At 53.3% G+C, this 27,842-nt stretch overlaps 2 protein-coding genes across 2 annotated transcripts; both read left to right on the forward strand.

The window, feature by feature from the left end:
- Window positions 1-4,830, forward strand: BDKRB2 (bradykinin receptor B2). Its single transcript, XM_042944220.1, has 2 exons — window positions 1-74; window positions 3,726-4,830. Exons 1-2 carry the CDS (start codon window positions 1-3, stop codon window positions 4,828-4,830), a joined length of 1,179 nt encoding a protein of 392 aa, XP_042800154.1.
- BDKRB1 (bradykinin receptor B1) lies at window positions 23-27,743 on the forward strand. The gene is made up of 3 exons (XM_042944219.1): window positions 23-74; window positions 20,005-20,187; window positions 26,492-27,743. The coding sequence occupies exon 3, from the start codon at window positions 26,502-26,504 to the stop codon at window positions 27,561-27,563; it is 1,062 nt and encodes a 353-aa protein (XP_042800153.1). The 5' UTR covers window positions 23-74; window positions 20,005-20,187; window positions 26,492-26,501; the 3' UTR covers window positions 27,564-27,743.
- Window positions 27,744-27,842: the final 99 nt, after the last annotated feature.

The following is a 27,842-nucleotide window of genomic DNA, read 5'->3' on the forward strand; positions in this document are numbered from 1 at the left end:
ATGTTCTCTTCCTGGAGGAGACATATGTTCCTGTCTTTTCATGAGGACCCCGTGCCCACCACAGCCACTTTCGGGTAAGTCAAAAGAATTCCTTGATTTACTGCTTATGGTGGGAGGGGCAGAAAGCCTGGAGAAGACTTGGGGAATGTGACCCCCATTTCCTGGGCAACAGTGAAAGCAACAGGCAGTGTGGGATCCGCAGAAAAAAAAAACCTCTCGAGGGCTGGTAGGGCCCGTGTTCGAGTCCCCCATGGACCTGGTGGGAGCAGGGCGGGTGGTGTTCTGTTGGGTTTGGTGGGGTACGGGGATGCGGGAGGAAGATACAGAAGTGATGGTCATGTGCGACCCATCGCAAATGAACTTGGAAATGAAGAGAGTGACACTCTGAAGTCAACACCCAAGGAGTCAGAGATGCACCAGGTCACCGTGGAGAAGGGATGTCTCCAACTCATGTCTGATGTCTGGTAGGAGGCCTAGCCACTCTATAGAGAGAACCGATTGCGAGTGGAAGCAGAAGAAAGGGAGGGTCGGTCTTGAGCGTTCAGGGCTGGCGAGACAAAGGGCAGAGGGGCCCCGCCTGGCTTCTCAGCCCTGTATGGGGTGCAGCATACCATGGAGATGACCAGGCAGCCACGGGGCACTTAACTCCCAGTTTTGCACTCCCCAGGCCACCTCGGACAATCTAGTGGCTTCTCAGAGCCAGCTAAGGGCCAGGGGCCATCCTGTTGGCAAAGGACCACATTGCTGGGAAATTAACAGGCAGCATCTGGTGCCATACTTCCGTCTTCCGAGACCCAGACCCTGAGAGACAACTGTCCAAGCCTGGGTCACTGAGAAAATGGGTTTTATGTAGCTGCAAAAACAGGGCCAAAGGCTGGACCAAGGAGGTTGTCCAGGAGAAGCCTTACATCCAGAGGCTCTGGAAGGAGCCTGCCAGTTTGCACAGGTCAGGAACTTAGGGCCCAGTGGGGACGGCCAGTCTCTGTTCTGTGATATCTGGGGTCTCAGCCGGAATACTCCAAGGCTAGGGTGCCAGGGTCAACCAAAGGCTGAACTGGGGCCAGAGGATCTGCTTCCAAGGGGGCAAGTTGGTTCCTCCCACACCGCTGCTTGAGCGCCCTCACAACATGGCTGCCAGCTGCCCCCACAGCAAGCACCCTTGCAAGGCCAAGGAAGAAACTGCAATGTGTTTTATGACAGACCACGGACTCACACACTGTCACTGCCACCACGGGTGGGAAGCAAGTCAGCGGCTACATTCACTGCAAGAGGAACTAGACTCCACCCTTTGAAGGGAAGGGTAGCAAAAAATTGGGGGACATATCCAAATCACCACTCCACCAGAAGAATCTTCCCAGAGCCTTTCTCCTATCCCATCACTCCCTCCTTAAAGCTCTCAGGGACAAAGCTTCACTTTCTTAGCAGCCAGTGATGACTGTCCTTTTTCCTTTATTCATCCCATCCCTGGCCACTTCCCACCTTGCCTTCCAGAACATGCCGGAGGCTTCTGCATCTCTGCACCTCCGCTCAAGCTGCTCCTTCTGCCTGGTCTTCCTCTCTCCTTGTTGGTGTTGTTTGTTTGTCTTGTTTTTTCATTTTCTTATTTGAGAACAGTGGAGACACAATGCTACCTTGGTTTCCAGGGTACAACATAGCCATCCAACTTCTCTATATGTTACGCTGTGCTCACTGCAAATGTAGCCACCCTCTGTCACCATATAACACTGTTCTTTCTTGCTCTCTGTTGACATGTTCCTCATCTTTCGAGATCCAGCTCCAGAGTCACAGAGTCACCTCCGTCCTTCTCCACACACACCCAATTCTGTGCCCCACACCCCCACGGCATCCATCACACTCTAGACCACAGTTGCCAGGAGCTTTGGCAGGGCGTGGGGGACACGTGGCACCCACCTCTGGGTCTCTACAGCCAGGGTGGAGCTCAGCACAGAGAAGATGCTCAAAGCACATTGAAAGGACCATTGCAGGGGTGCCGGGGTGGCTCAGCTGGTTGAGCGTCCGACTTCGGCTCAGGTCACGTTCTCATAGTTCGAGAGTTCGAGCCCTACGTCGGGCTCTGTGCTGACAGCTCAGAGCCTGGAGCCTGCTTGGGATGCTGTGTCTCCCTCTCTCTCTGCCCCTCCCCCATTGGTACTCTGTCTGTCTGTCTGTCTCTCTCTCTCTTTCAAAAATAAATAAAACATTAAAAAAAAGACAACTGTTTTAAAAAAGTAAATAAATGAATACATACACACGTACACACATAAATAAATACATAAATAACAATTGCACTGAGGAATGAGTTAGTCACAGGTGCCCAGTTTGGCCGCTCAAAGCCAGCCAGCTGGTCCCGGAAGCAGAGGGGCTTTTCCTAGGAAATCCCACCGGTGAACAGCAGATTCTTTCCCATAGCTGTGGCTCAGCCCGCCACCCCCCACCTCCCAGCCAATGAGCCTGCCCCGGAAGGACTCACCCACCCAGGAAGAGCTCCCCTCCCACCACCTCCCCTGACTCTCCCTGCCCTGGGCACTAGGGAAACATCTACTCAGTCTTGCCCTCTGGTTGCACTCTCCGCTTCCGATGTGTCTTCACGCCCACGCTTTGAGTTGGCCCTTGCAACAGCCGTACAAAGCCAGTCAAGAAGAGAGCAGCGTTTTACTCCAAAGGAAACACAATGGAAGCTCGGGCAGGTCAAGCAATTTGCCTAAGACCACACAGCTAGGGAGCTGTCCAACCCCCGTGCCTCTTGGCAGAGGGTAGAGAGGAAGTAGCCTGAACAGTGACACTTCCAGAAAATGAACCGCCCCGTGGTCTGAGTCGCACCCAAGAGTGGAAGAGGAAGAAGTGAGTTGATGATACAGTCGCTAATACAGGAGCAAGAACCTGAAAACAAGTGGTGCCGGTTGTTTTCATTAAGTTCACGAAAAGTCGATAATTATTCGTGCTTGTTGAGCCAAGAGCACAGCTTTTTGCCCACTGTCTTGGATTCCCACCGCAGCCCTGAGAAGTACATTCTGTTATTCCCATTTTACGAGGTAGGTCACTGAGGTTCGGAGAGGCTAATTAACTCACCCAAGGTCACACGGCCAATGAACGCGCCGAGATATGAACTGTCTGGTTCCAAAGCCCCTGCCTTCCCTTGCCATCACGTGACCTCGGACTGTCGCCAACACTTGGCTGATGGAGGTTCTGGAAGCACAGCGCTGCCTTCTGCCAGAAGGAGACAGGGTGTGGGCAGATGGGCTGTGGTCTCGGAGGCAGGTTGGAATATCACTGTCTGGCATGATATCACCTTTCTCCTCTAATAAATTACTCACCGTGACCAGGCCACGAGAGGCTGAAAGATGCCCAGCTCCCTTGGGAGGGGCCCGCGCGATAAGGAAGGAATGTGTTTTGCATCCTCCCATCACGGAAGCTTCGAGGAGGCCCAGGGCCCAAGACTGGTTGTTGGTGCCGCGGGGGGACACCGTCCAAGGAGACATCCCAACGGAGCTGCCAGGCAAAGAACACGAGCTCTCGGCTCAGCCCAAGGAGACGGGGTCCCTCTGAAAGACCCCGGGGAGTCCGGGGCGCCCCGGTCTCTGAGCACGCGGCAGAAAGGGCCTGAGCGCCCCTCCCGACCTCGCTTCCGGAAGCTGCTTGCTGAGTCCGCCTCCTTCTGCGTCAGTTGTCTCTCCTCCTTCTTGTGACCTCGAGGTGTAACAGCCTCTTTTGTGCTTTTCTTTTAGCGTCGAAATGCTCAACATCACCTCGCAGGTGCTCGAGCCCACTCTCAACGGGACGTCGTCCCAGGGCTGCGTCTACGACGAGTGGAGGAGCTGGCTCAACGCCATCCAGGCTCCCTTCCTCTGGGTCCTGTTCGTGCTGGCGGCCCTCGAGAACATCTTCGTCCTCGGCGTCTTCTGCCTGCACAAGAGCAGCTGCACGGTGGCCGAGATCTACCTGGGCAACCTGGCCGCGGCGGACCTGCTCCTGGCCTGCGGGCTGCCCTTCTGGGCCATCACCATCGCCCACAACTTCGACTGGCTTTTTGGGGAGGTCCTCTGCCGCGTGGTGAACACCATGCTCTACATGAATCTGTACAGCAGCATCTGCTTCCTGATGCTGGTGAGCATCGACCGCTACCTGGCCCTGGTGAAAACCATGTCCATGGGCCGGATGCGCGGGGTGCGCTGGGCCAAACTCTACAGCCTGGTGATCTGGGGGTGCACGCTGCTCCTGAGTTCGCCCATGCTGGCCTTCCGGACCATGAAGGAGTACACGGCCGAGGGCTACAACGTCACGGCCTGCCTCATCGTCTACCCGTCGCGCACCTGGGAGGTGTTCACCAACGTGCTCCTGAACTCCGTGGGCTTCCTGTTGCCCCTGGTCGTCATCACCTTCTGCACGGCACAGATCATGAAGGTGCTGCGCAACAACGAGATGCAGAAGTTCAAGGAGATCCAGACGGAGAGGAAGGCCACGGTGCTGGTCCTGGCCGTGCTGCTGCTGTTTGTCACCTGCTGGCTGCCTTTCCAGGTCAGCACCTTCCTGGACACGCTGCTGCGCCTCAACATCCTGTCCGGCTGCTGGGATGAGCACATCGTCGACGTCTTCACGCAGATCGCGTCCTACATGGCCTACAGCAACAGCTGCCTCAACCCGCTGGTGTACGTGATCGTGGGCAAGCGCTTCCGCAAGAAGTCACGGGAGGTGTTCCGGGGACTGTGCCAGAAGGGGGGCTGCGTGTCGGAGGCCACCAAGACGGAGAACTCCATGGGCACGCTACGGACCTCCGTCTCGGTGGAACGCCAGATTCACAGACTGCCCGAGTGGGTGGGGAACAGCCAGTGAGGGCCGCCCCGAGGACTACGGTTCACGTGGGTGAGGGCGCGGTTACAGCTGCCCCTCAGGATGTGCCCGAGCAGGAACGGAAGGCATGCGACCTTGGGCAGTAAGTCGACGTCTCCGGCCAAACACAGGCGCTTCATTCCCGCCCTGCCCAAGATGCAGCGGGCGAGGCCGTGAGGATGGGGTGACCTCGTGCCCAGAGCCAAGGGCTCCATAAACATGATGGTATTATTGTTCCCATTTGCTGCCACCCGTGGGCCAGTCTGCTTCTTCCCAGGAGTGGAGGGGGCCTGGGGACAGGGACAGGAGGGACTGAGTGTCCCTCCCACGTGGCGTCCCAGCCTGCCCCAGCGTGCCAGATCGCACCTCCGGGAGAACTGCCACCCCAGCTTTGAGGCCACGGCTGGGTCCCCAGGCGGGGGGCCTGGCTGGAGTTTTGCCTTCAGTCTCTTAAATCCTCTCAGCTGGGACTCCGGAGGATGATTTCTCAGATCAGTGAAGGTTGAACTCTGAGGGATCCCTGGTAAGAACCCGGAGACCAGGATCCCATCACTCCCCCTGCCCGTGGGCAAGATGGTCTGTGCCAAACAGGAACTCGATGAGCACTTAGCAGTTCTCTAGCACTTGCTGTGTAGGCAAGTATTGAGCACCGCGGGCAAGAGGGAAGAAAAAAGCAAGTATGATCTCTGTCTCCGAGGAACTCGCAAACTCGAACAGGGATGACTCCTTCCAACGACCAGAAGGCTGTTCTGCGACGTGGTGCAGCGAGGCACCCTGGCTGGTGCAGAGGAGAGGACTGAGGAGGAGCCTGATGCCCCAGTTCTGCTGATAATTAGTGGCACGTCACTTAATCCCTGCCTGTTTCGTCCTCTGTGACATCAGCTTGTTGGGAGGGCTGAAAGGCGTAACAGGCACGAAAGTGCTTGGGAAAAAGGAAAGGTGCTATATAAATGTGAGGCTTTATTAGGCACACAGTATGGAAATAAATTTATTATAAAGAAACGGACTCGGGTTTTACGATAGCTCTTTAGAGGAGAACCGGTATTGTAGCTAACGGTGCTGTAAATAAAGCACGTCTCAGGGTTGGCCTCATAGCAGGTGCGCAACAACGTTACCTGCCTTCCACCTTCCCGTAACGCTGCCCGCCCGCCCCCCACACATACACACACACGCGAGCGTTCTGCGGACACGCCACCCCTTCAATGTTTGATTTGTGATGCCCGCGAGAGATGTCTGAGTGAACTTGCCGGGGACTCATGCTCAGACCGGGGGTGGGCAGTACTCAGGCGGAGTCCAGCCCGTCCACCGTTGTCTGGGTCTCAGCAACCGAGGGCACCGACCAATTGCCACCCGAGGACAGCAGCCCAATGATTTGGCACGAGGGTCACGGACCCCATAGCGCTGATCCTGGGACCAAGCTCCCCTACAGGGCTGAGCGCCTCATTTGGGCCAGCTGGGTCTGAGTCACAGCGTGGCTGCCTGGTCTTATGTGACCAAGAGGAAGCCCTGGGGCCCCACAGGATGAACCAAGAAGGGAGAACGCCCTCTCCCCCAGGGGCCTCCAGCCGGCGCTGCGGAGAGGCTGTGGCTCCGCCTTCGCTGGGCGGGGCCGGCAGTGGTTGGATGGGGCAGCGGTGGGCGGGGCGATGGGGCAGCGGTGGGCGGGGCGATGGGTGGGGCGGGGCGGGTCCCAGGAGTAAGGCCACAGGAAGCTGGACCAGCATCCTTGGCCAGAGGCTTAAGAGACAGTCCTATCGCCAAGCCCCCCGTGCTCCAGGGAGGATTCATTTCTTTTTTTCTACGGGGCTCCCAATCGGCCTGCTGTGGCCGGCAGGTACCGTGGGGAGTAAGGAGAACGCACCTCCCGGGCTCCAAGGCTCCAACGTCATGTGGCGGAGAACCAAGGCGGGGAGGGCCAGCTCAGTAGCAGTGGAGCTCAGGAGCTACCAGGATGGTAAGGCAAGCGACACCAGGACAGCATTCATTCACTCAAAGTAATTGGATACTTGTTAGCAAGCCCTCTCCGGAGAAGATGGAAACCCCAAAGACCAGGAAACCTTGGATGGCAAACAGCCCGTAAATCCTCATCAAACCAGCTCTAGATTTTAAAGCAAAAGGAGTCAGAAAAGATTCCCAGCCTTTGTGCCCCTGCCACGCACACCCCTCTGCCCCAATAAACACACACACTCGTAGCTGGAGAAAGAAAACGGTTGAAGAAGTAGGCAGGGTTTAACATTTTAATGGAGTTAAACCGCGCGCAAACTGTGAGTGGAATAAAAAGGAGGCTGTGCTTCGCACATGTGTAGCACTCATCCATCAGCGGGTGTGTGATGGGCACCTAATGGTCATTTAGCTCTGGACACCTAATGGTCACTTAGGGGTCCTCCCGTGGCCTGAGGAGCCATCAGTCTGCAGGAGGGCAGCCGCCCAGTGGGTTGTTTTGACACTGTGATAAAGAACATTGTCCTGTGAAAGACCCAGAGAGCTGTTACGTTGTAAGGAGGGAGCAATTCACAAACAATGAGAAATGGATGAGGTGTGTAAACATGTGTCTTTTCCATACAGCTTAATAAACGGTCGAGGAGTTTTTTTGCAGTAGTTTTTGTAGGCATTTTTCATGTCACGGTTCCCGAAAACCTTAGTTTTGTGAGGACACTGCAATCAAGAGGCAGCGAGAAGGCCATTATTTCCGCTCACCCCACTTTAGGGCTTCTGTCCTGCAGAACAGCGGTGTCCAAGCTCTTGTGATTGTGTATCCCTATAAGTAAAAGAATTTTGATTATGCATACCCAATGTGTAAACTCATTAATATGTATTAAACTGCAGGCTCTAAAATATACCGAAGTAGAAATGTAACAAAATTGAATAGGGTTTGATAGTCTCCCCCGTCCTCCGTTCCTACAGTGGTAACTCATCAAGCTCCCACCAGGTGCCAGCGAGCCCCCATGAGGCCCTAGAATCAGAGGGGTGGCAACAAGTTCAAGCATTCATGCACGCAATATATATTTACTGAGGACCTTCCCTCTCACCTCCCCTTCCAAGCAGGAGTGCCTTCTACAATGTCTAGATTAAACAAACAGTTGTGTGGCCATTGCTTGCATAATCCCAGTGATGGGGAACTCATTACCCACTTCATTTAGGGGACCTCCTCATTACTCACGTATTCATTCATTCACTCGTTCATTAAAGAACACTTCTATTCTGTCTCTACAGAAGTGGCATTACTCGATCTATACACCTCCACGCACCCATACCAGAAACCTGGGGGTCATCGGTCAATACACCCTCTCCCCCATCCCTCCCACCTACCGGATCAGCACCTCTTTCAGATTCCACCCACGTGTTTCCGGGACCTACCTGCTTCTCTCTATGGCTGAGCGTCCTCTCGCCGCTGTTGCCGTCTCTGATACTGACCTCGACCATCTGCCAGCTCTTATCCTTCACTCTGTATCCAATGACGTGTCTTCACACAAATACAACCGTAGAGGGGCTATACCCCGAAAGAGCAGCGTTTAGGAGCCGAGGCTTGGGATGAGGCAGACCTGGGTTGGATTCCAGTCCTGGTTCCGGCCGGGGCTCCTATTTGTCGTGTGGTCTGAGCCTACGTTTTCTCATCTGTAAAAGGGGGCGAATAAGGGCATCTGCCTTACGGAGCTGTTGACAGGATTCGCGCAGAAAAGCGTCTAGCCCGGTGCCTGGTACAGAGTTGGCACTCGACGCGTGTGAGCGGCCACGATGGTGATGATGATGGCGATGACAGCTGTGATGAAGACGATGGTGAGGGCGAGGACCACGCTCTCTAACAGGAAATCCTGCAAACGTGTCCCGGCACCCGGGATAAAGTTCTACATCCATAACGTGGCTCGCAAGGCCTGTCATGAGCCAGCCCCTGCCTTGTATCTTTCCCTCTCTCCACTTCCTGGCTCGTTCTCTGCCCTCTGGCCCTGGTGTCCACAACTGGATAGAGTCCGACACATTTTCCGTGCTCCTTCCAGTGCTCGAGCCTCCCACTCGTCCTGCACCCTTACCTCCCCAGCAGCTCTGAGCTTGGAGACAGTTGCCCACCACTGCCCGAGGGAGCTCACTCCTCTAAGGGACTTTGGTCGCTGGGTAAGCATGACTCTAGGATGTCTGCAGCCCAGAGGGAAGCCACCTGGCCGGAAGCGTGAACTGGGCTCTCGGCAGGTGGAAACGGGCTGGGAAAGCCGCCCTCCCACCTGCCCCCAGCCAGCCCAGCAACATGAGCAGCCCCTGCCTTCCCAGACCCTCCTCGGCACCCCCCCTGAAAGCCCACCGGTGGGCCCCTGAGCCTGCCCTGGCCGAGTGGGTGAGGAGGTGGGGTCACGGTGCAAGCTGAATGCCAGCGACCTGGTGGGACTGAATGCTAGCGATGAGGGCCGTCGTCGATCTCTGAAGTCCCTGGTGCAGTCTTCATGATTTGGAAAGCAAAGCCTCGGTCCGCAGCCACCGGCAGTGTGGTCCCCTCTCTCCTTGCTCTTAGCCCCTGAGCCCACGGCAGAGCCACACCTTCTGACCTGTCACCAAACCCTGGAGGATTGGGAGCAGTGGGGGGGGGGGGGGGTGGACAGGGGCGAGGCGAGGAGGTCACGATTCAGCAGTGGGAATGGCTGAAAGCCTGATGGCTTGCTTGTTGTTTTTTGGCTGAGGTCAAATGGCCCCATGATAACGTCTCACACTCCGCTGACCTCTTTTCAGACCCTCGTGACCCCTCAGGGAGGTGGGCACCTGCGTTACCGCCAGTTCATGATGGGGAAACTGAGGCCCAGAGAGGGAAGTAACTTGCTAAGACCCCACTGCTCTTCAGGAGGGGTGCTTGTAACTGCACTGGTGGGGGGGGGGGGGTACAAATCTGGCCTCAAGCTGCTTTCCTGCGGGGACAGCTTCTGAGCCCACGCTGGGACTGTTTCTGCCCTAACAGAGTCTGAATCTTGTAGGCCTCGTGAGTATTTACCTCCTACAGAATCCACCCCCCCCCCCACATACACACACACCAGGGGCTGGAGGCTGACACCTTACCCTGAGATGTTCTCCGTAGCAGCTTTATCGAGATATGACTCACAAGCCAGACAGCTCACCCATTCCAGTGGGTTTCGCTTGCCCCCAGAGCTGTGTGGTCACTGTTCTCTAGTTCCAGAACACGCTCATCACCCCAGCGTGAAATCCCCCAGCACCGCCTCCCCCCGGGTCCCAGAGCCACTAACCCTCCCGTCTCCAGACTTGCCTCTTCTGAACATTTCATTCGGATGGACTCATAACACCACGTGCCTTTTGTGTCTGGTTCCCTTCATGTGCCCGACGCTGAGAGGTAACATGTCATTGTAGGGGGAGAACTTTGGAGGCCAGGCCTTGAGGCCCCACCATGCCACCCACCTGCTGTGTGATCTTGGCCAACCCCTCACCCCCCTCCAAAGGCCTTTGGCCTCAGTCTCCTCATCTGGAAACTAGGCAGCTAACACCCTAAGTGTGACTGCCTTACCCAGAGCTAATGACTCTGGAAGGAGGGCTCCATAAACTGTAGAGGGCAGCACCAATGTGACAGCGACTGCCCTGGGCTTGGAGCCAGGTTCCTGGTTCACATGCCAGCTCTGTCAATCCTGCCTCTGGGAATTCGGGCAAAGCCAGTCAGGTTCTCTGAGTTTCTGTTCTCTCGCCTATACAATGAGAATCCAGGTGCTGTGAAGAATAACAGAGATCAAAGCACTCTCGTGGGTTAAATAGTATTCCGTCCCCCCCTCAAGTTCATGTCCACATGGGACCTCAGAACAGGATCGTATTTGGGAATAGGGTTTTCACAGAGGTCATTAAGGTAGGAGGAGGTCGTACGGGATTATGGTGGGCCCTATGTCCAAGGACCGGGGTCCTCATAGGAGGAGGAGAGACACACAGAGACACGGAGGCCACAAGGAGATGTAGTCAGAGATCAGAGTGACGGTCCCACAAGCCAAGGAACGTCAAAGATTCCCCAGAACCGCCAAGAAGCCAGGAAACAGTCATAGAAGACACTGTTCCTCAGAACTTGCCGACACCTCGATCTTGGACTTCTGGCCTCCTGACCTGGGAGAGATTAAATTTCCGTTGCTCGAAGCCAGACTGTCTGCGGCACTAGGCTCCCGCAGCCCCGGGAGGCGGCCAGAGGCGCTGTAATCGTTCTGAGGACGCGCTCACTCACCTTTGGGCCTGCCCACCGGGGTCCACACAGACCCCTTTCCCCCCAGCAATGCAGGAGTCAACCAGAAGCTTCCTTGAGGTCTCCTGAGGCCTGGCGATGCCAGCTGGTGACAGAAGTGTCCCTAAGAAAGAGCAGGCTAGAGCATCTTGCAGAACTCGAGGGAGTTTTTCCAAAGGAGGATCCCCAGGCCTTTCTCAAGGTCATGTAGGATGTTAGGGGCAAACCCAGGCCCCCCAGAGTGTACGAACCACAGAACTGCTGGAGCCGGGTTTATTAAATACCCCAGGCCCCAGGCTGCTGGCCCAGGACCGGGGCTGCCCTGTTGCCCTCTTCCTTCCCCAGGCCCCAAAGCCAGGCTGATTCAGGGCCTCCCAGACCAGGCTAAGAAGAGGCCACAGGGCCCGGCTCCCGGCTTCCGACTCGGTGGAAGGTTGTTTAGGGACAACCCCACAAGATGAACCAAGACGGGGTTCTGAAGCTTCCCCGGACACCCCGTCCACGCTGAGTCAACTTCCGAGGCCCACACAGAGGGCCAGCCCTGTCTGCCTGTTTCCTCTCTGGGGTCCCGGCCAAGACAGAGGACGGCTTACATAACCCTTCTTGTGCAAGAGCAAATCAATAACCCAGGACAGCTCCCGCTGGCTGTGTCACCACAGCGTCTCACCTGATCCCCAAACTCTGAGAAGGGGCCCGCTTCACAGACCAAGAAACCAAGGCTTCCGGAGGCGGCGCAGAAACCGGTCCGAGGTCAGCCAGCTCCTCAGTGATGGAGCTAGGATCCGAACCCTCCCTGGCAGGTGGCTCTGCGGCCCAGACCCGCCCACCCCGAATTCCAGATCAGACCTGAGGACCGGGGCCTTGCTTGCAAGTCAGATTTTTCCCCCAAAGTACCTGTCCACTGGGAGGAAGACAAAGCAGTGGGACCTTGGCATCCCGACTGCTGGATGGCCTTTCGGGGCAGTCTGACCCCTGTCCTCGTGCTCCATGGGGAAGAACAGACCCTCTCACTGCGAGAACTGGTTGTCTCTCCTGGGTGCCCCCACCCCATTAACCACCCGAATTCTTTCTCTTCAATTCAGTTCTAAAATCATTTTCTCCTAGAGCCATAGGGCTCACCTTCTACTCTGTAAGCTATTGTGGTGCCATTATTTACTTTGGAAGAATTTCCCCAAAGTTTCTCAAAACGAAACAAAACAAAGTGAAAACAAAATAACGACAACAACAACAACAACAACCAAAAGCAAAACCAAAACCTGGCTCCTGATTGGTCCGATAAGTCTCAGAACTGCAACCACGACACCTTCCTCGCGAGGCTTCACAATGCACAAAAGCATATTAAAGGCCCTGAGAAGTCCTGCAAGGAGGCATGCTTCTCTAAGCCTGGTCTAACGCCAGGTCTCCCAGACTTGATCGGCACGGAATCTGTTTTCCACTGGCTGCTCTTCCTGTTCTCCTTGCCCAGCACCTCCTTCTCCACCTAAAATTTAAATGTTGGCACTCCTCAGGCTTCAACCCTAAGCCTTCTTCTCTTCTCTCTGCGTGGGCCATCTTACTAATCCCAGCCAGGATCATGGTTCTAAATGCCATCTGTGATGACGAGTCTTACGTGTCAGCTTGGCTGGGCTCCAGCACCTGGTTCTTTAATCACACAGGAATCCGGGGTTGCTGCAAAGGTCTTTTGTAGATGTGGTGAACATCCCTTGCTTGAAGTAAAGGAGATTACCCTCAATAATGTGGTGGACCTCATCCAAGCAGTTGAAAGCCTTAAGAACAACAACTAAGATTTCCAGAGAAGAAATTCTGCCTCAGAACTGCTGCATGAGCTCCTACCTGAGTTTCTAGTCCTCTGCTCTGCCCTATGGATTTTGACATAGCCAGCCCCTGTAATCACATGAACTAATGCCTTGGAATAAATATCTTGATTGATAGATAGATGATGATGATGAAGAAGATAGATGATCGATAGACAGATAGGTAGATAGATAGATGATAGACAGATAGATAGACAGGTAGATAGATAGATGATAGACAAGTAGATAGATGATAGACAGACAGATAGATAGATAGATAGATAATAGATAGATGATAGACAGATAGATAAATAAATGATATATAGACAGATAGACAGATGATAGATAGATGATAGATAGATAGATAGATAGATAGATAGATGATAGATAGATGACAGATAGATACATGATAGATGATAGATAGATAGATGATAGGTAGATACATGATAGATAGAAAGATAGATAGATAGATAAATAGATAGATAGACAGATGACAGATAGACAGATGATAGATGACAGATAGACAGATGATAGATGACAGATAGACAGATGATAGATAGATGATAGATAGACAGATGATAGACAGATAGATGATAGATAGATAGACAGATGATAGATAGATGATAGATGATAGATAGATGATAGATAGACAGATGATAGATAGACAGATAGATGATAGATAGATAGACAGATGATAGATAGATGATAGATGATAGATAGATAGATAGATAGATAGATGATAGATAGATGATAGATGATAGATACATGATAGATAGATAGATGATAGACAGATAGATAGACAGATGATAGAGAGATAGATAGATAGATAGATGACAGATAGATACATGATATATGATAGATAGATAGATAGATAGATAGATAGATAGATGATAGGTAGATACATGATAGAAAGATAGATAGATAGATGATAGATAAATAGGTAGATAGACAGATGACAGATAGACAGATGATAGATAGATGACAGATAGACAGATGATAGATAGATGATAGAAGATAGATGATAGATAGATGATAGACAGACAGATGATAGACAGATAGATAGATGATAGAAGACAGACAGATGATAGATAGATAGATAGATAGATAGATGGATAGATAGATAGGAATAGGTAAATATCCTATTGGTTTGGTTTCTCTGGAGAGCCCTGCCTGAGACACATCTATGCCAACAAACTCTGAAACGTTAGCTCTCTTCTGAGGCATCTTCTCCGAATGCCCAGTGGAGAACCCCATTCAAGTATTTCACGTGTATCGTCGACGTATCTGTCTGTGTCACATATCTGTAGCCACCATGGGGGCTGGGACAGCCAAGGATGACCCCAAGTCTTCAAGGGAAGGTGAGCGTTGTCTTCAGCGTGTCATTTCTCCTGCGCCCTGGTCGTAGAAACATTTCTGATCACGGGGCACGGCCTGGTTTCTTGTGTTAGAGATACACGATCACAGCATCAACCCCATCCCCGCAAAAGACATACGAGCACTACTGGTTTCTGTGGAAAACGAACTTGATTTCACGCCCCCATTTCTCGCCGGACGCGTAGGCCATTTAGGCCCGTGGGCCGATTGAAAGATGAGGCAACAGGCTTTCCATATGGGCGGTTTCTGCCAGATTACACAGAGGAAGGTCATAAAACTGGGAACGTACGTACCCATAATTCATCTCATCCTGTGAACGTCCATATGATGAAAGAGTGACATTTTCCGTGGATTTATTTGATCCCCGCAACAGCTGTCAGAGCAGGCAGGGCACCTTCGCTGCCAGATGAAGAACCTGCGGGTCTGAGCCTTCCCGGGACTTCCCCGCAGGGGCCCCCGGCTCTCTTCCCACCCTCGCCCCCTCTCCCCCAGTGCCAGGGGAGTATCTGCGCTCTCAGAGAACTCACTCCGATCTGAAACCATTTCGTGCTCTTTGCTGCACCAAAACAACAGCCTTTGGGGGCAAATCTGCACAGAGCGGACCCCAGGGCAGGGGCTGAGTGGTCCTCAAAAGGAATGAGGAAACGCGGTCTGAGGCTTGACCCTGGGCTTTCTGACTCCGAAGTTCTAAGTAAGCCTTCCACAAACAACATCTGTGCACGCCCACGTGCTGGGCCTTCCACCTACAATGTTTTTGCGTTTGTTTGTTTGTTTGTTTGTTTGTTTTGGCTGGCCTGCCTTCCAAACTCCTATTCATCTCTCAAAACCCCAGTCAAATATCCCTCTGCCGTAATTCTTCCAAGACTTCCATTCTTTAGGCCTTCATACTCGGACGTAACCTTGGCTCTTCATTACCATTCTGCCTTCCAAGGCGTGCAGTCACTGTCTGCCTGCCTGCCTGTCTTTGTCCTCAGACGGACCCCGCGCTCCACAAGGGGACGCGGAAAAGGCTTTGTTCACCTCCGTCTTCCCATTGCCCACAAGGCACCTGGGGCCCCCAAGGGGTTCAGGACGTGCGTGTTGACATAGGGACAAACTATTGATATTCCGATATGCAGCATAAGTAAATAGGGTCCTGAATTTATTCAGCAAATACGTGCTGATTGAGCACATCGGCTCTGTTGTAGGAGTTCCGGAGTAAGGCTCTAATCAAAACAGGTAAACACCTTGCCTGGTGGAGACACAGGAAGGAAAAACTAAACAGTGTAGCCAGGTGGTGAGAAACAAGGAAGCGGGCGGAAGGGAGGAGGTATTACTTCAGGGAAGGGCTCTCTGATAAGGGGGGATTTGTGGGGGCCAGGAGGACCCGAGGGATGTGGCTGTCTACGGGAAGGGTGCTCCGGGCACAGGGAATGGCCAGTGCAAAGGCCCTGAGGCGGAGAGGACGTGGCACGTCTGAGACAGAGCAAAGAGGCCAGAGAGCCAGTGGATGAGCGGGTGGGGAGTGTGAAAAGGACACTGAGAAAGGCAGCAGGGCTGTGCAGCCTTGTGGGTGGGCCGCTGTCGATCGCAGCGCTTTCCTGTCCCTGCGAGGGGAGGCTGAGGGTTTCAGGCAGAGACGTGACCTGGTCTGGCTCAGGCTTTAGAACACAGAGGATTGTGGCTGACCCTCCCCGGTCACAGGTCATTTCCAAGTGTTGCACCCGGGCCCTGGCTGCATTAGCTCTGGGATTCTCCTGACTCCCCTCAGGGAGGGCCTGCTGAGTCTCACTGTCCAGGCAGCGTTTTATGTGCAAATTTCTAAACTTGCACTGGTTTGTGGAACCCCTGGCCCAGTGGGCTATTTTCTGCTGAGTGGCCGGTGCCCAGAGCCCCTTACTTCTAAATTTTTTTTTACCGTTTATTTTTATTTTTGAGACACAGAGAGACAAAGCATGGACAGGGGAGGGGCAGAGAGAGAGGGAGACACAGAATCGGAAACAGGCTCCAGCCTCCGAGCTGTCAGCAGAGCCCGACGCGGGGCTCGAACTCACGGACCCCAAGATCATGACCTGAGCCGACGTCGGACGCTTAACCGACTGAGCCGCCTAGGTGCCCCGCCCCTCACTTCTAAATGGCCATCGGCTCAGGCCAGGGCAGTGCTCCCAGCTGCCCGCATGCCCGGGACACCTTCAAGCCGGCCCCCGTCGCCCTGTCGCTTCCCAGGTATCTGTGCCTTGTTAAACCTACAAACTGTAGGATTTTCTTTTCACACCCCTTGCATCTTGACACCTGACCCTGGCCCCATCCGTCCCCACCCCCTCTGTGCCGCATGCTGCGGGCTCTCGTATAGTGGTGTTTGCACACTTGGCTGAAATGTTGGCTCGATCGCTTGCCAGACGCATGGAACCTGAGCGGTCCCCAGGGGCGAGGGGGGGCGCCAGGCAGGTGCTCCCTACGTGTGTGCAGAATAGAAGGATGAACACTCAGACCTGTGCTCACAGAGGACCAAAGGGGCCTTGAATGACGGAGGCGCATTAAGCAGAAAGACAGGGGCGGGGGGTGGGGGGGGGGCATTTCCAGCAAACGCTCACAGGAAGGCGCGTCCAGAGGCATTAGGAGCCCAGGAGTCACCCGTCAGGAAATGTCCCAGGGTGGAGGGTGGCTCCGCGTGTTACAGCAGGACCACAGGGGAGTCTGAATTCCAAGGGGTTGGGCTGTTGTCCTAGGAAATGACAAAATCCAGGTGCTCTGGAATATTAATCCAGCACAAGCATGGACAGAAGGACAAAACTCAGAAAGCTAGGAGATTGGCTGGGAGCTCTTTGTCGCAGACGTGTCTGCCACGTGATTGTCTAACACCTACGGCCGGAAGGAAGGCTTGGACGGGGGGGAAGGTGGCCGGCGGGGCCTTCGGTCCCGGCCGGAAGCGGGCCGGCCTCGGTTCCTTTCCTGCGTCGACATGTAAAGATAATAAAAGAGACAGCTCGTGTCTTGTGAGGACTGAGCGAGAGCCCTGAAGATGTCCCACATCTGGAAGTCACCTGTAGAGATGAGCCCAGGGAGGTGACCTTGCAGAACCTGCTGGGTGTGGCTAGGAGAGGAGACAGGGTGACTCCGGGGTTTAGTGACCAGAGAACTGTGTGTGTGCCATGGTGGGGACTGCGACCTGTGTGTCCCCAAGTCCCTTAAGCTCAAGCTCACCTTCTCGGAATATGCATGGAGCATAGCCCGAGCCCTCAGCTCAGGAGACCCCACTGCCTGGAGTCCCCAGCATCAGCATCAGGGACAATCCAGGGAAGGTTGACCTGTCCCAGCACGCTGGTCAGGCTGTCCTGTTTCTAGACGGCAGCCCTGGGTCTCTTTCCAGCCGCCTCTTCATGCCTTAGAATAGTCTCTTTGCTGTCTTGTTCTCCCTACAGAGGCCCCACACAGGCCCCAGGCCCCAGAGGACCCTCACCCCACTCCTGGCCTCCCCCTGCCTCCACGTTACAGGGGCCTGTACCCCTTCCTAGATGTAGGATTCCCTCATCCTGCCCTCAGCCTTCGGAATCCAGGCCCCCTTGACCCATAGGCTTGGGTTCCCTCACCCTGCCCTCAACCCCCCAAAGTCAGGCCCCTCTTCCCAAGACTTGAGGTTCTCTCGCCCTGCCCTTAACCCCCCAGAATTCAGGCCCCCTCTCCCCAACAGTCGGGGTTCCCTCGCCTTGTCCTCAGCTGCTGGAAATCAGGCCCCTTCTCCCCAAGACTTGGGGTTCCGTCACCCTGCCCTTAAACCCCAGAATTCAGGTCTCCTCTCTCCACAGGCTTGGGGTTCCCTCGCCTTGTCCTCAACTTCCCAGAATTTAGGTCTCCTCTCCCCACAGACTTGGGGCTCCCTCGCCTTGCCCTTAACCCCCAAAATTCAGACCTCCTCTCCCCACAGACTTGGGGTTCCCTCACCCTGCCCTCAACCCCCCCAGAATTCAGGCCCCCTGTCCCCAAGACTTGGGGTTCCCTCGCCTTGCCCTCAGCCCCTGGAATTCAGGCCCTTTCTCCCCACAGCCCCAGAGGCAGAGGGCAAATCCACTCCCTTTCCCACCCTGAGTGAGCCATAGGAGGAACATCCATTTTCCTAAAAGAACTTTCCATCCCGCCCGCGGGGGGAGCCCCCAAGGCTTTGGCAAGGCTGCCACAGAGTCCTCTCCCGAAGCCCCGCTCATCAGCCATCACGTGGCAAGTGGGCCACCAGCAGTGGGGGCCACAGGGTCCTGCCACACACAGGCCCCTTCTCACCGTCTCACCGTCTCTCCCCGACATGAAGCGGGGTCGGCCAGGGTCCGACCGAGTGGCTCACCTCTCACGGAGCTGGTCTCAGGGACCCTCCCGAGTCAATGCCTGTCTGGGCAGGAAGGCATCTCCTAAGACAGACACTGGTGAGAAGCAGTCCAGTCTCCACTCCTGTGGAAGAGAGAAAAGGCAGTCACTCTCTGCAAATGGTTTCCACTGGTGAGACCCCCATCTTCGTTGCTAATTAGGAAAGCCTGGGATTTGGAGGCCTTCTCTGATGAAAAGCTACCCAGACGCTGGCCGACATTCACCTAACGTCTGCGTGACTAAAACATCCCAGGTCTCTCCTCACGTGAAGGGACCGTCCCCAAAGACAGATTCCAGTCTCCTCCCTCAAATGCTCCCCAGCTGCTGAGTCTCGGAATCTTCTTTGTTTTTTCTGCTTCCACAATTTTAATATATCTAGCAACAGGAGAGACTTGCTAGAAAGTTCTAAAGTGCAGTTTGTCCCCACTGAGGTGTCAGTACAGAGAAAGGAAACAGAGAAGGCTAGATGCTGAAGACAAAGGGGACATTCTTCTGCCCCAGACACGTTGGGTTCAAGGGGACATCAAAAGGGGACATGGAGGGGCCCCCGGGTGGCTCAGTCGGTTAAACGTGCGACTTCGGCTCAGGTCATGATCTCCTGGTTTGTGGGTTTGAGCCCCGTGTCGGGCTTTGTGTTGACAGCTCGGAGCCTGGAGCCTGCTTCGGATTCTATCTCATTCTCTCTCTGCCCCTCCCCTGCTCATTCTCTGTCCCTCTCTGTCTCTCAAAAATAAATACATGCAAAAAAAAAAAAAATTCTTTTTAAAGAGGGGACATGGGGCATCCAAGAGGCAGGACTCGGGTGTGGGGAGGGCTGGGGCCCTGAGATTTGAGGATGACCTTTCCAGAAGCCACAATTCAAGCCCCAGGCATGGATGCATTCTCCTGCATTTAGGGAGGGAGTTCGAAGCGTCTTAATTTTTAAGAGGGAGGGTTAGGGGCATTTCAGTTACAGGATCATGAGGCCAGACACTCAAAGAAAGCCAGAAATTTCTTACTGTCTGAACAGGAGGTCTTGAGCAGTTCAATTGGACATGTGCAGGCAAATAGGCTTCAGAGCTGCTGGGGAAGATGAGGAAAAGTGTATCTGATCCCATTCAGTTCTGGACGTTGCAGGAGCCAATTTTTTTCCTAGCTCACTGTTTGTTTAATGGGGTCCACACTAACGGATTCTTGGCCGTGCGTCCTTGAGGACTGAAACTCAAAAGGGACGTTGAAGTCAGCTCCCACAAAAGCTGAGGTTTTGTAGTAAGCCTCAGGCATGTGGGACCCCGTGGTGAACGGGGCACAGTCATTACTCAATGTCCACTGAGGCTCGAAGGGACTGGATGATGCCGGAATATGGTTTAAGGGCATATTGGCCAACATACTTTTTTTTGGCAGAGTCACTGGTCTCCCCAGATGTCTCCAAAGTAAAGAGGGGGGCTGGGAGCTGAATGCTCTCTTGCCAGCCTTAAAGTACAGAGCAATTTTCCTTTTAAACCCCAGCTTGCTTCTTCCATCGAAAGACTCACTTTCTCGGCAATCCCTCCAGTGACCTCATTGGAGAGGAGGTTGGGCAATTTGAGGCCATCGCGTTTCCACGGTGCTTCTCAGCCCAGAAAACACCTCCGAAGGCAGCTCTCGCCATCAGAAAACCCAGACGAAGTCGCGAGCTTTTTCATCCCCTGAGTAAGTAAACAGCCGTCTCTTTTTTTCCTTTTATGAGAGCAAGGTGTAAGAGGAGATTCACGTCTCGTTGGAAAAAACAAACAAAGAAAGCTTCCTCTTACAATGAAATACTGGCAGGATTTTCTGTTTTAAGTGTATGTCTTGTTTTTTGTTTTAAACGTAATTCTAAATCAGTGGGAGAGATTGTATTCTGTGCCTGCTTCAGGGTTTAGTTGCTTTTCCAGCAGAAAAGGAGGAGAGCGTCTGGACTAGCTCACGGAGGTCCCAGAAATTCTTTCTTGACATCAAGGCCGTATGAAACACGTAGAGGCTGAATAATACAGCCCCTAATGAGCTCCGTGTGGACTCTGACCAGTTTCAATCTACGAATTTTGATTTATAAAAATCAAATCGGTCTTCCCAGGATTGCTTGCAAGATTTCATAAGGCCAATAAATTGGTTGGGTTCTTTGTGGCTTGAAAATCGCATCTTAATTATGTGACTGAGTTGAGATTCATTCATCTCTCTGTCTGTATTTCAAATGCCTTTATCTCACCTCACTGTTGAAATTGGAACGAATTCCACGAGGCCCAATCCGTTGAAGAAAGTGGTCTCCCGAGTAGCACATGCCAGGGTTGGAATATGCAAACTCAGAAAATATCACGTAGAAATTACAGAATCATCTTCTCTAGCAGGCCTGCCCAGCATCACCTTTACGTTTTTCAAATAAGATCGAGTATTACCGATACTATCAATAGCTGCTGTTTATTGAGCACCTACTATGTGCCAGGCAGATATCAGAGCTAAAACTAAGAACTGGTGAAGGAAGGGCTCTCCTTTCTGTCCGACGTCATATAAACACAAACAACAGCTGGTAAAGACAAACCCTTTCAAAATGAGCCCAGCTTGAGCAGACATGCTGTGTCCGTGGGGGGCCCACGGACACAGCTGGGTCCACTGGGACGGAGGGCAGTGTCTGCTAAGCCAACCAGATTCGAGCTGAAGTCAGAGGTCTCTGCTGGTGGCTTGGGAGGCAGCCCCTGATTCCCTAGGGAGGGCGAAATTCCCTGAATTTCCTCTGGATGCCGTAACAAATCAGCACAACCTTAGTGGCTTAAAACAACACAAATTTATTATTCTGGAAGTCAGATGTTCAAAATCAGTCGCCCTGGGCTAACGTCAAGGTGTTAGAAGGGCTGTGTTCCTTCTGGAGGCTCCAAGGGAGAATCCTTGCTTTTTCCAGCTTCTTTTTAAAAATTAAAAAAAAAAAAAAGTCTTTTTTAATGTTTATTTATCTTTGAGAGACAGAGAGCGCGAGCGGGGAAGGGCAGAGAGAGAAGGAGACACAGAATCCGAAGCAGACTCCAGGCTCCGAGCTGTCAGTACAGAGCCCGACGTGGGGCTTGAACTCAGGAACTGTGAGATCATGACCTGAGCCGAAGTCAGACGCTTAACCAACTGAGCCACCCAGGCACCCCTATTTTTAAAAAATTTTAATGTTTATTTATTTTTGAGAGAGAGAGACAGAGACAGAGCACGAGCAGGGCAGGGGCAGAGAGAGAAGGAGACACAGGATCCGAAGCAGACCCCAGGCTCCGAGCTGTCAGCACAGAGCCTGACACGGGGCTCGAACCCACAAACCGTGAGAGCTTGAACTGAGCAGAAACCAAGAGTCGAGCGCGTAACCGAGGGAGCCACCCAAGCACCCCAGACCAGAATGTATTTAGTTAAGAAAATGTCCTTGCTGTAAGTGCTGAGGTACCTGCTAATCTCTGAGCAAATTCTGCCAAGCAGAGGCTGTTCTCAGGTCTGACTCTTTACGTACAAAATCACGTAACTCTCTTAGCCCATGTATGTTCACAGGTGATGCCTTTACGCCCTAGTTCAGAGTGGCTCTCAACAAACATTTTTAGCAGAGAATATTTTTACTCTACAAATAAGTTGTAGTTACTTCCCCTCTTTGAACGTTTTGTGAAACTTAGAGGCTGCGCATCCCGGGTTTTCTCAGTTTCGTCTCATTTCTTGTACGGAATATGAATTTACCCAAGTGAAAAGATTCTTCCCACAAACTGAGATATTCCAAAGCTCACTACAGAGATTTAAAATCAAATCTTGTGTGCCACCGAGCTCGCATTCTTTAAACATTTTTCCCCTTTCGCAATAAATGTCCTTTATTTTCTGCATAATACCTTCATTTTCAAGGTAATTACAGTCTGCTAAAAGCATAAAAGCAGGTGTTTCGGTGCTCCATTCTTTGCGTACCTTGATTAAAGATATCCAAATGATTTGGAACAAAATTCAAACAAAATTTAGAGTTCCGCTTTAACAAACAGCTTAGTAACATTTCCGGGCATTTAGGCGCAAGGTCCCCTAAAAGTGATTGATGATGGGGCAGCAAAGAAAGGAAATACGTGCTCTAGGGTTTTTTTGTTTTTTAATTCATCGTCAACCTTATTACGAAAAGCTTGTGGTTCTGTAACCCTGTGTACCCATCTTTAGATTTTCTAAACTTTGTCAACTCTAACCTCCATTTTAATTGGTAGAATATTGAGGGGCGCCTGGGTGGCTCAGTCGGTTGAGCGTCCGACTTCGGCTCAGGCCATGATCTCGAGGTTCGTGAGTTCGAGCCCCACATCGGGCTCTGTGCTGACAGCTCGGAGCCTGGAGCCTGCTTCCGATTCTGTGTCTCCCTCTCTCCTCTGCCCCTCCCCCACTCATGCTCTGTCTCTCTCACTCTCAAAAATAAGTAACATTAAAAAAGAATTAATTGGTAGGATCCTGAAACTTATTCATATGCAATTGCAAACGGCGTGTGCACCAGTGGCCTCTTCAAAGTACATTTCTGTTCCACTGCTCTCTTATTTTCGAAAGAACATCGCTGTTACCATGACACCACACCCCAGCAAAATCTGTATTTGTATTATCATCACAAAAACATAACTCTAGTTCCAACGTAAACAACTGAAACTGAATTTAGAATAGCATCCCCCAGAAGTCGTTGTTCCAGTCGCCCAGATGTAACTTCCAGAAGTTTTGCTTTGAGTCCGTGAATTGGATCATGTTTGGAACTGATTTTTTTCCAGTGGAAGAATCAGAAGATACCGATAGCATTTTCCCTGTGTGTGGAGTTGTTATGAAGCGGACCCATGATCAGCCGTCATTTCCACTGTTACCTGTGCAGGAGATAAACTGGAACCAAAAATGAGTTGAATTAATTGGCAGAATAGTAGCTTGATCTGAATGGAAAATCCATGCTTCCCAGAGCGACCTGTAACAACGCCTTCTGCAGCTATGTGGGTGCAATCGGTCTTAGGGCAGATCTTTTAAAATTACTAACTTCTGGGGCGCCTGGGTGGCTCCGTTGGTTGAGCGCCCGACTTCAGCTCAGGTCGTGATCTCCTGGTTCGTGGATTCGAGCCCCTCATCAGGCTCTGTGCTGATAGCTCAGAGCCTGGAACCTGCTTTGGAATCTGTGTCTCCCTCCCTCTCTCTCTCTCTCTCTCTCTCAGCCCCTCCCCTGCTCACACTCTGTCTCTCTCTCAAAAATAAAATACACGGTTTAGAAAATTAAAATTACTAACTTCTGCAGTAGCAGCTTTGGGTCTTAGGTTTTCTTGTGGTTGGTGAAATCGCCACAGAGCCCTGCCTAGTGATGTAAATAAACATCAACAGTCTGTGCAACTTGCAAATTTGCCAACTTCCTTGAGAAAGGGGAGCTCAGTACTTACATCCTCCCGAAACTTTCATCTTTTTAGCTCATCGAGGCCAAAAGGGCATATTGCAAATTTTTAAAGTGTTTCCAGGGTAAAAAAAAAAAAAAAAAAAAAAAAAAAGAATTCCACAAAGAAAAATAAATAAATGAAACGATTCCCAAATAACCAGATAAATATTTAGCTGTGGATTTACAGCACAAGAGTGTCTCGACTCTTCTGTATGCACTCGGTCAGAGGTCCCCATGCCACACATACGCCACAGCCACCAGCCCTTAATCCCCCGTGTATCCCACTGACCTCCCCACTCGTGGCCAAGCAGTTCATTCTCCCCTCTGTCTACATTCTCCCTCGGTGGTTTCGTCCACTCTTGGACGTCCACTATGCCAGCTCTTGTCATTGAATACCAGACTTGAACATCTAGTCGCTGGAAATCCCCACTTGATGTCCCCACTCGATACTTCAACCTTGAACCTTGACATGTCCGAGAGTGAACTCCTGATCTCCCTGCCCGCCGCCAAACCCTGCCCCATCTACATACACACTGCCGTCTCCATCTCAGCTGATGGCAACGTCATATGTCCAGGTGCTCTGGATAAAAATCTTGGCATCATCTGAGCCTTCCTCTCTCCCCACCTGTATCCGACTGAAAATCATGGCGGCACTACCCTCAATATAAAATCCAAAAACTGATTCCATCTCGCCATCCCCCCTGCTTACCACCCCCGTGCTACAATTTTATTCAGTATGTTTACTGTTGTGGGCTCTGTCCTCCCACGAGGCTGGAAGCCTCTGAGGGGTCTTTGCTAGTTTGATTCACTGCTCTGTCCCAAATACCTAGAACAGTGCCAGGTACATAGTAGGTGCTCAATAAATACTGGTTCAGTAGACAAATGCATGGAGGAACTGGTAAATTACACCTCGGTGTGAATGGCACAGCGTGTGAGTTACACACAGCATCCAAACTCGAAAGTCATCATGTCCTAGGTCGAGGAAAGTCGTGCTCAGGGACATCAAGTGATTGCTCAAGGTCACCCAGCCAAGAATGGTTCACAAGCTGCTCACTGTGTGAATGGGGATCATACGGGTCTCCTGAGTCAGCTGTGGCCAGCTGGACCGGCAGGTGCCCATAAATCCACGAGTGCAGGATGCGATCCCTTCTTTCCGTGGGGTTCCAGAGGGCGGCGGGACTCAGTCTGCTTGCTTCCCACCATATCCCTCCCCCACTGAAACTCCGCGTGGGCATTTGGGAGGCAGGCCTGCTGTGTGGCTGGGACTGTGGCCTTTTGGGTCAGCACAGACTGAGGGCTCCCAGGACAGGCTGTTCACTTCCGAGCCTGGCTTCCTCATCTACCGACTGGGGGCCAAACATGCAGCAGAATCGAGGAGACAGAGGTCCGGCCTCTGGAATCAGACTGTGCCGGGCTGAATCCCCTCTCTACTCCAGCCCCCTGTGCGACTGTGGACGAGTGATCAGTCCCTCCGCGCCCCGCTTTCTGAGCAAATGTAGATGACGAGGCTCTTACCTCCACAGGGCTGCTGGGAACGTTAAATGAAAAAGTACTTCAATGTCAAACTCTCCGAATGGTGTCTGGCTTAGAAATCATCTCATCAATGTTAGCTGCTTTATTAATGTTGTTTTACTGCTGGTAATTTGCAAGCCCGGCTTCTCGTGCTGGAAACCTCCCACCGTTGTCCCTACCCCGTCCACCCCACTGGTCTGGGACCCAATGGACGGACATCCCCGCTGTCTGCACCTCTTGCTAGCACTTCCTGATTCTTTCTTAGGTCCTCGCCCACTGTCTCCATGTCTGCATCGCCTCTGGACAGTGAGCACCTTCAGGCTGGGGGCTGGGTCCTTTCCCTGGCAAGGTGCTGGCACAGAGCGGGTGCTCTTTGATGTCTGCCAAGGAGTGAACGATAATAATCTGGTTGTTAATAAGACCGAGTGCTTCCTCTAGACCAGGCGACCGTACCAAGCTCTCCATAGACCCTGTCCCTGGTCCTCACCACGGTTACACAAGAGGGATACGACTAGCTTTGCCCTTCGAGGGATACGACTAGCTTTGCCCTTCGAGGGATGCGACTAGCTTTGCCCTTCGAGGGATGCGACTAGCTTTGCCCTTCGAGGGATGCGACTAGCTTTGCCCTTCGAGGGATGCGACTAGCTTTGCCCTTCGAGGGATGCGACTAGCTTTGCCCTTCGAGGGATGCGACTAGCTTTGCCCTTCGAGTGATACGACTAGCTTTGCCTTTCGAGGGATGCGACTAGCTTTGCCTTTCGAGGGATACGACTAGCTTTGCCTTTCGAAAAGGGAACTAAAAGTTAGTGGGTCTCAGTGGCTCACGCCAAGTGGCTGCGCTCGGAATTGGACTCGGCGTTCAAAGCCCTAGTCTTTTCCTGCGTCCCAAGGGGCGGCAAACTTTTCCCCAGAGGGAACAGACGGCAGCTATCTCTCGTTCTGCAAGCCACAGCCTCGGCCGATACGTAAGCGAACAGGTGCGGCCGCGGGCCGAGACAGCTTTCTTGTCCAAGGCTGGCGGCGGGCTGGACCCGGGCCTCGGGTTGTGGCTGGCCGCCTCCCCCAGCTGATGCCGCATGCTGGTCGTTGCAGGTGGCCGCGGATGGCGTCCCGGACCCTCCTGGCGCTCCTGTCCCTGAACCGGAGCCAGCCCCGCCCCGCAAACGCCACGTCCTGTGACGACGCTCGGGAGGCCTGGGACCTGCTGCACAGGCTGCTGCCGACATTGATCCTCGCCATCTGCGCCTGCGGCCTGCTGGGAAACCTGCTTGTGCTGTCCGTCTTCCTCCTGCCCCGGCGGCGCCTGAACGTGGCGCAAATCTACCTGGCCAACCTGGCCGCCTCCGACCTGGTGTTCGTCCTGGGCCTGCCCTTCTGGGCGGAGAACATCTCGAACCGGTTCCGCTGGCCTTTCGGAGCCCTCCTCTGCCGCGTCGTCAACGGGGTCATCAAGGCCAACTTATTCACCAGCATCTTCCTGGTGGTGGCCATCAGCCAGGACCGCTACCGGGTGCTGGTGCACCCCATGGCCAGCCGGAGGCGGGGGCGCAGGCGGCGGGCGTGGGCCACCTGCGTGCTCATCTGGGTGGCGGGGGGCCTCCTGAGCGTCCCCACGTTCCTGTTCCGTTCCCTCGCCGCCGTCCCGGAACTGAGCGACACCTGTGCCTGCGTGCTGCTGCACCCGCCCGGGGCCTGGCACTTCGCGCGGATGGTGGAGTTGAACGTGCTGGGCTTCCTCCTGCCGCTGCTGGCCATCGTCTTCTACAACGGCCAGATCCTGGCCTCCCTGCGAGGGCGCGCGGAGGTGGGCGGCACGCGGAGCGGGGGCTCCACGGGTGGCAAGACCGCGGGGCTCCTCCTCACGCTCGTGGCTGCCTTCCTGGTGTGCTGGACCCCCTACCACTTCTTTGCCTTCCTGGACTTCCTGTTCCAGGTGCAGGCCGTCCGCGGCTGCTTCTGGGAGAAGTTCATAGACCTGGGCCTGCAGTACGCCAACTTCTTCGCCTTCACCAACAGCTGCCTGAACCCGGTGATTTACGTCTTCGTGGGCCGGCTCTTCAAGACCAAGGTGCGGGAGCTTTGTAAACAGTGCGTCCCTAGGAGCCTTCGTCCCGTGTGCCTGGCCCAGCGGAAAGACATCCTCCAACTTTTCTGGCAGAAGTAAAGCGGCGGGGAGTCACGAAGCTTGGCTTCCGGATCCGCGGTTTCGGACATCGGGAAGTCCTGTTGTGGTCGGCTGGGACAGTGAGCCCCCCGAATGGCACAGTCCCTGGGAACTGTGGGTGTGATTAGGGTAGGAGGACTTTGCACATGTGATGGAGACATGGATCTTGAGAGGGGGAGATTATAGGGGACGGTCTGGGTGGGCCCGACGCAGCCACAAAGGTCCTTGTAAAAGGGCAGCGGCAATGTCAGGGTCAGAGAAAGCCACGTGACAGCAGGA

Source organism: Panthera leo, chromosome B3 (genome assembly GCF_018350215.1).
Source record: "Panthera leo isolate Ple1 chromosome B3, P.leo_Ple1_pat1.1, whole genome shotgun sequence".
NCBI classification, from domain to species: domain Eukaryota; kingdom Metazoa; phylum Chordata; class Mammalia; order Carnivora; family Felidae; genus Panthera; species Panthera leo.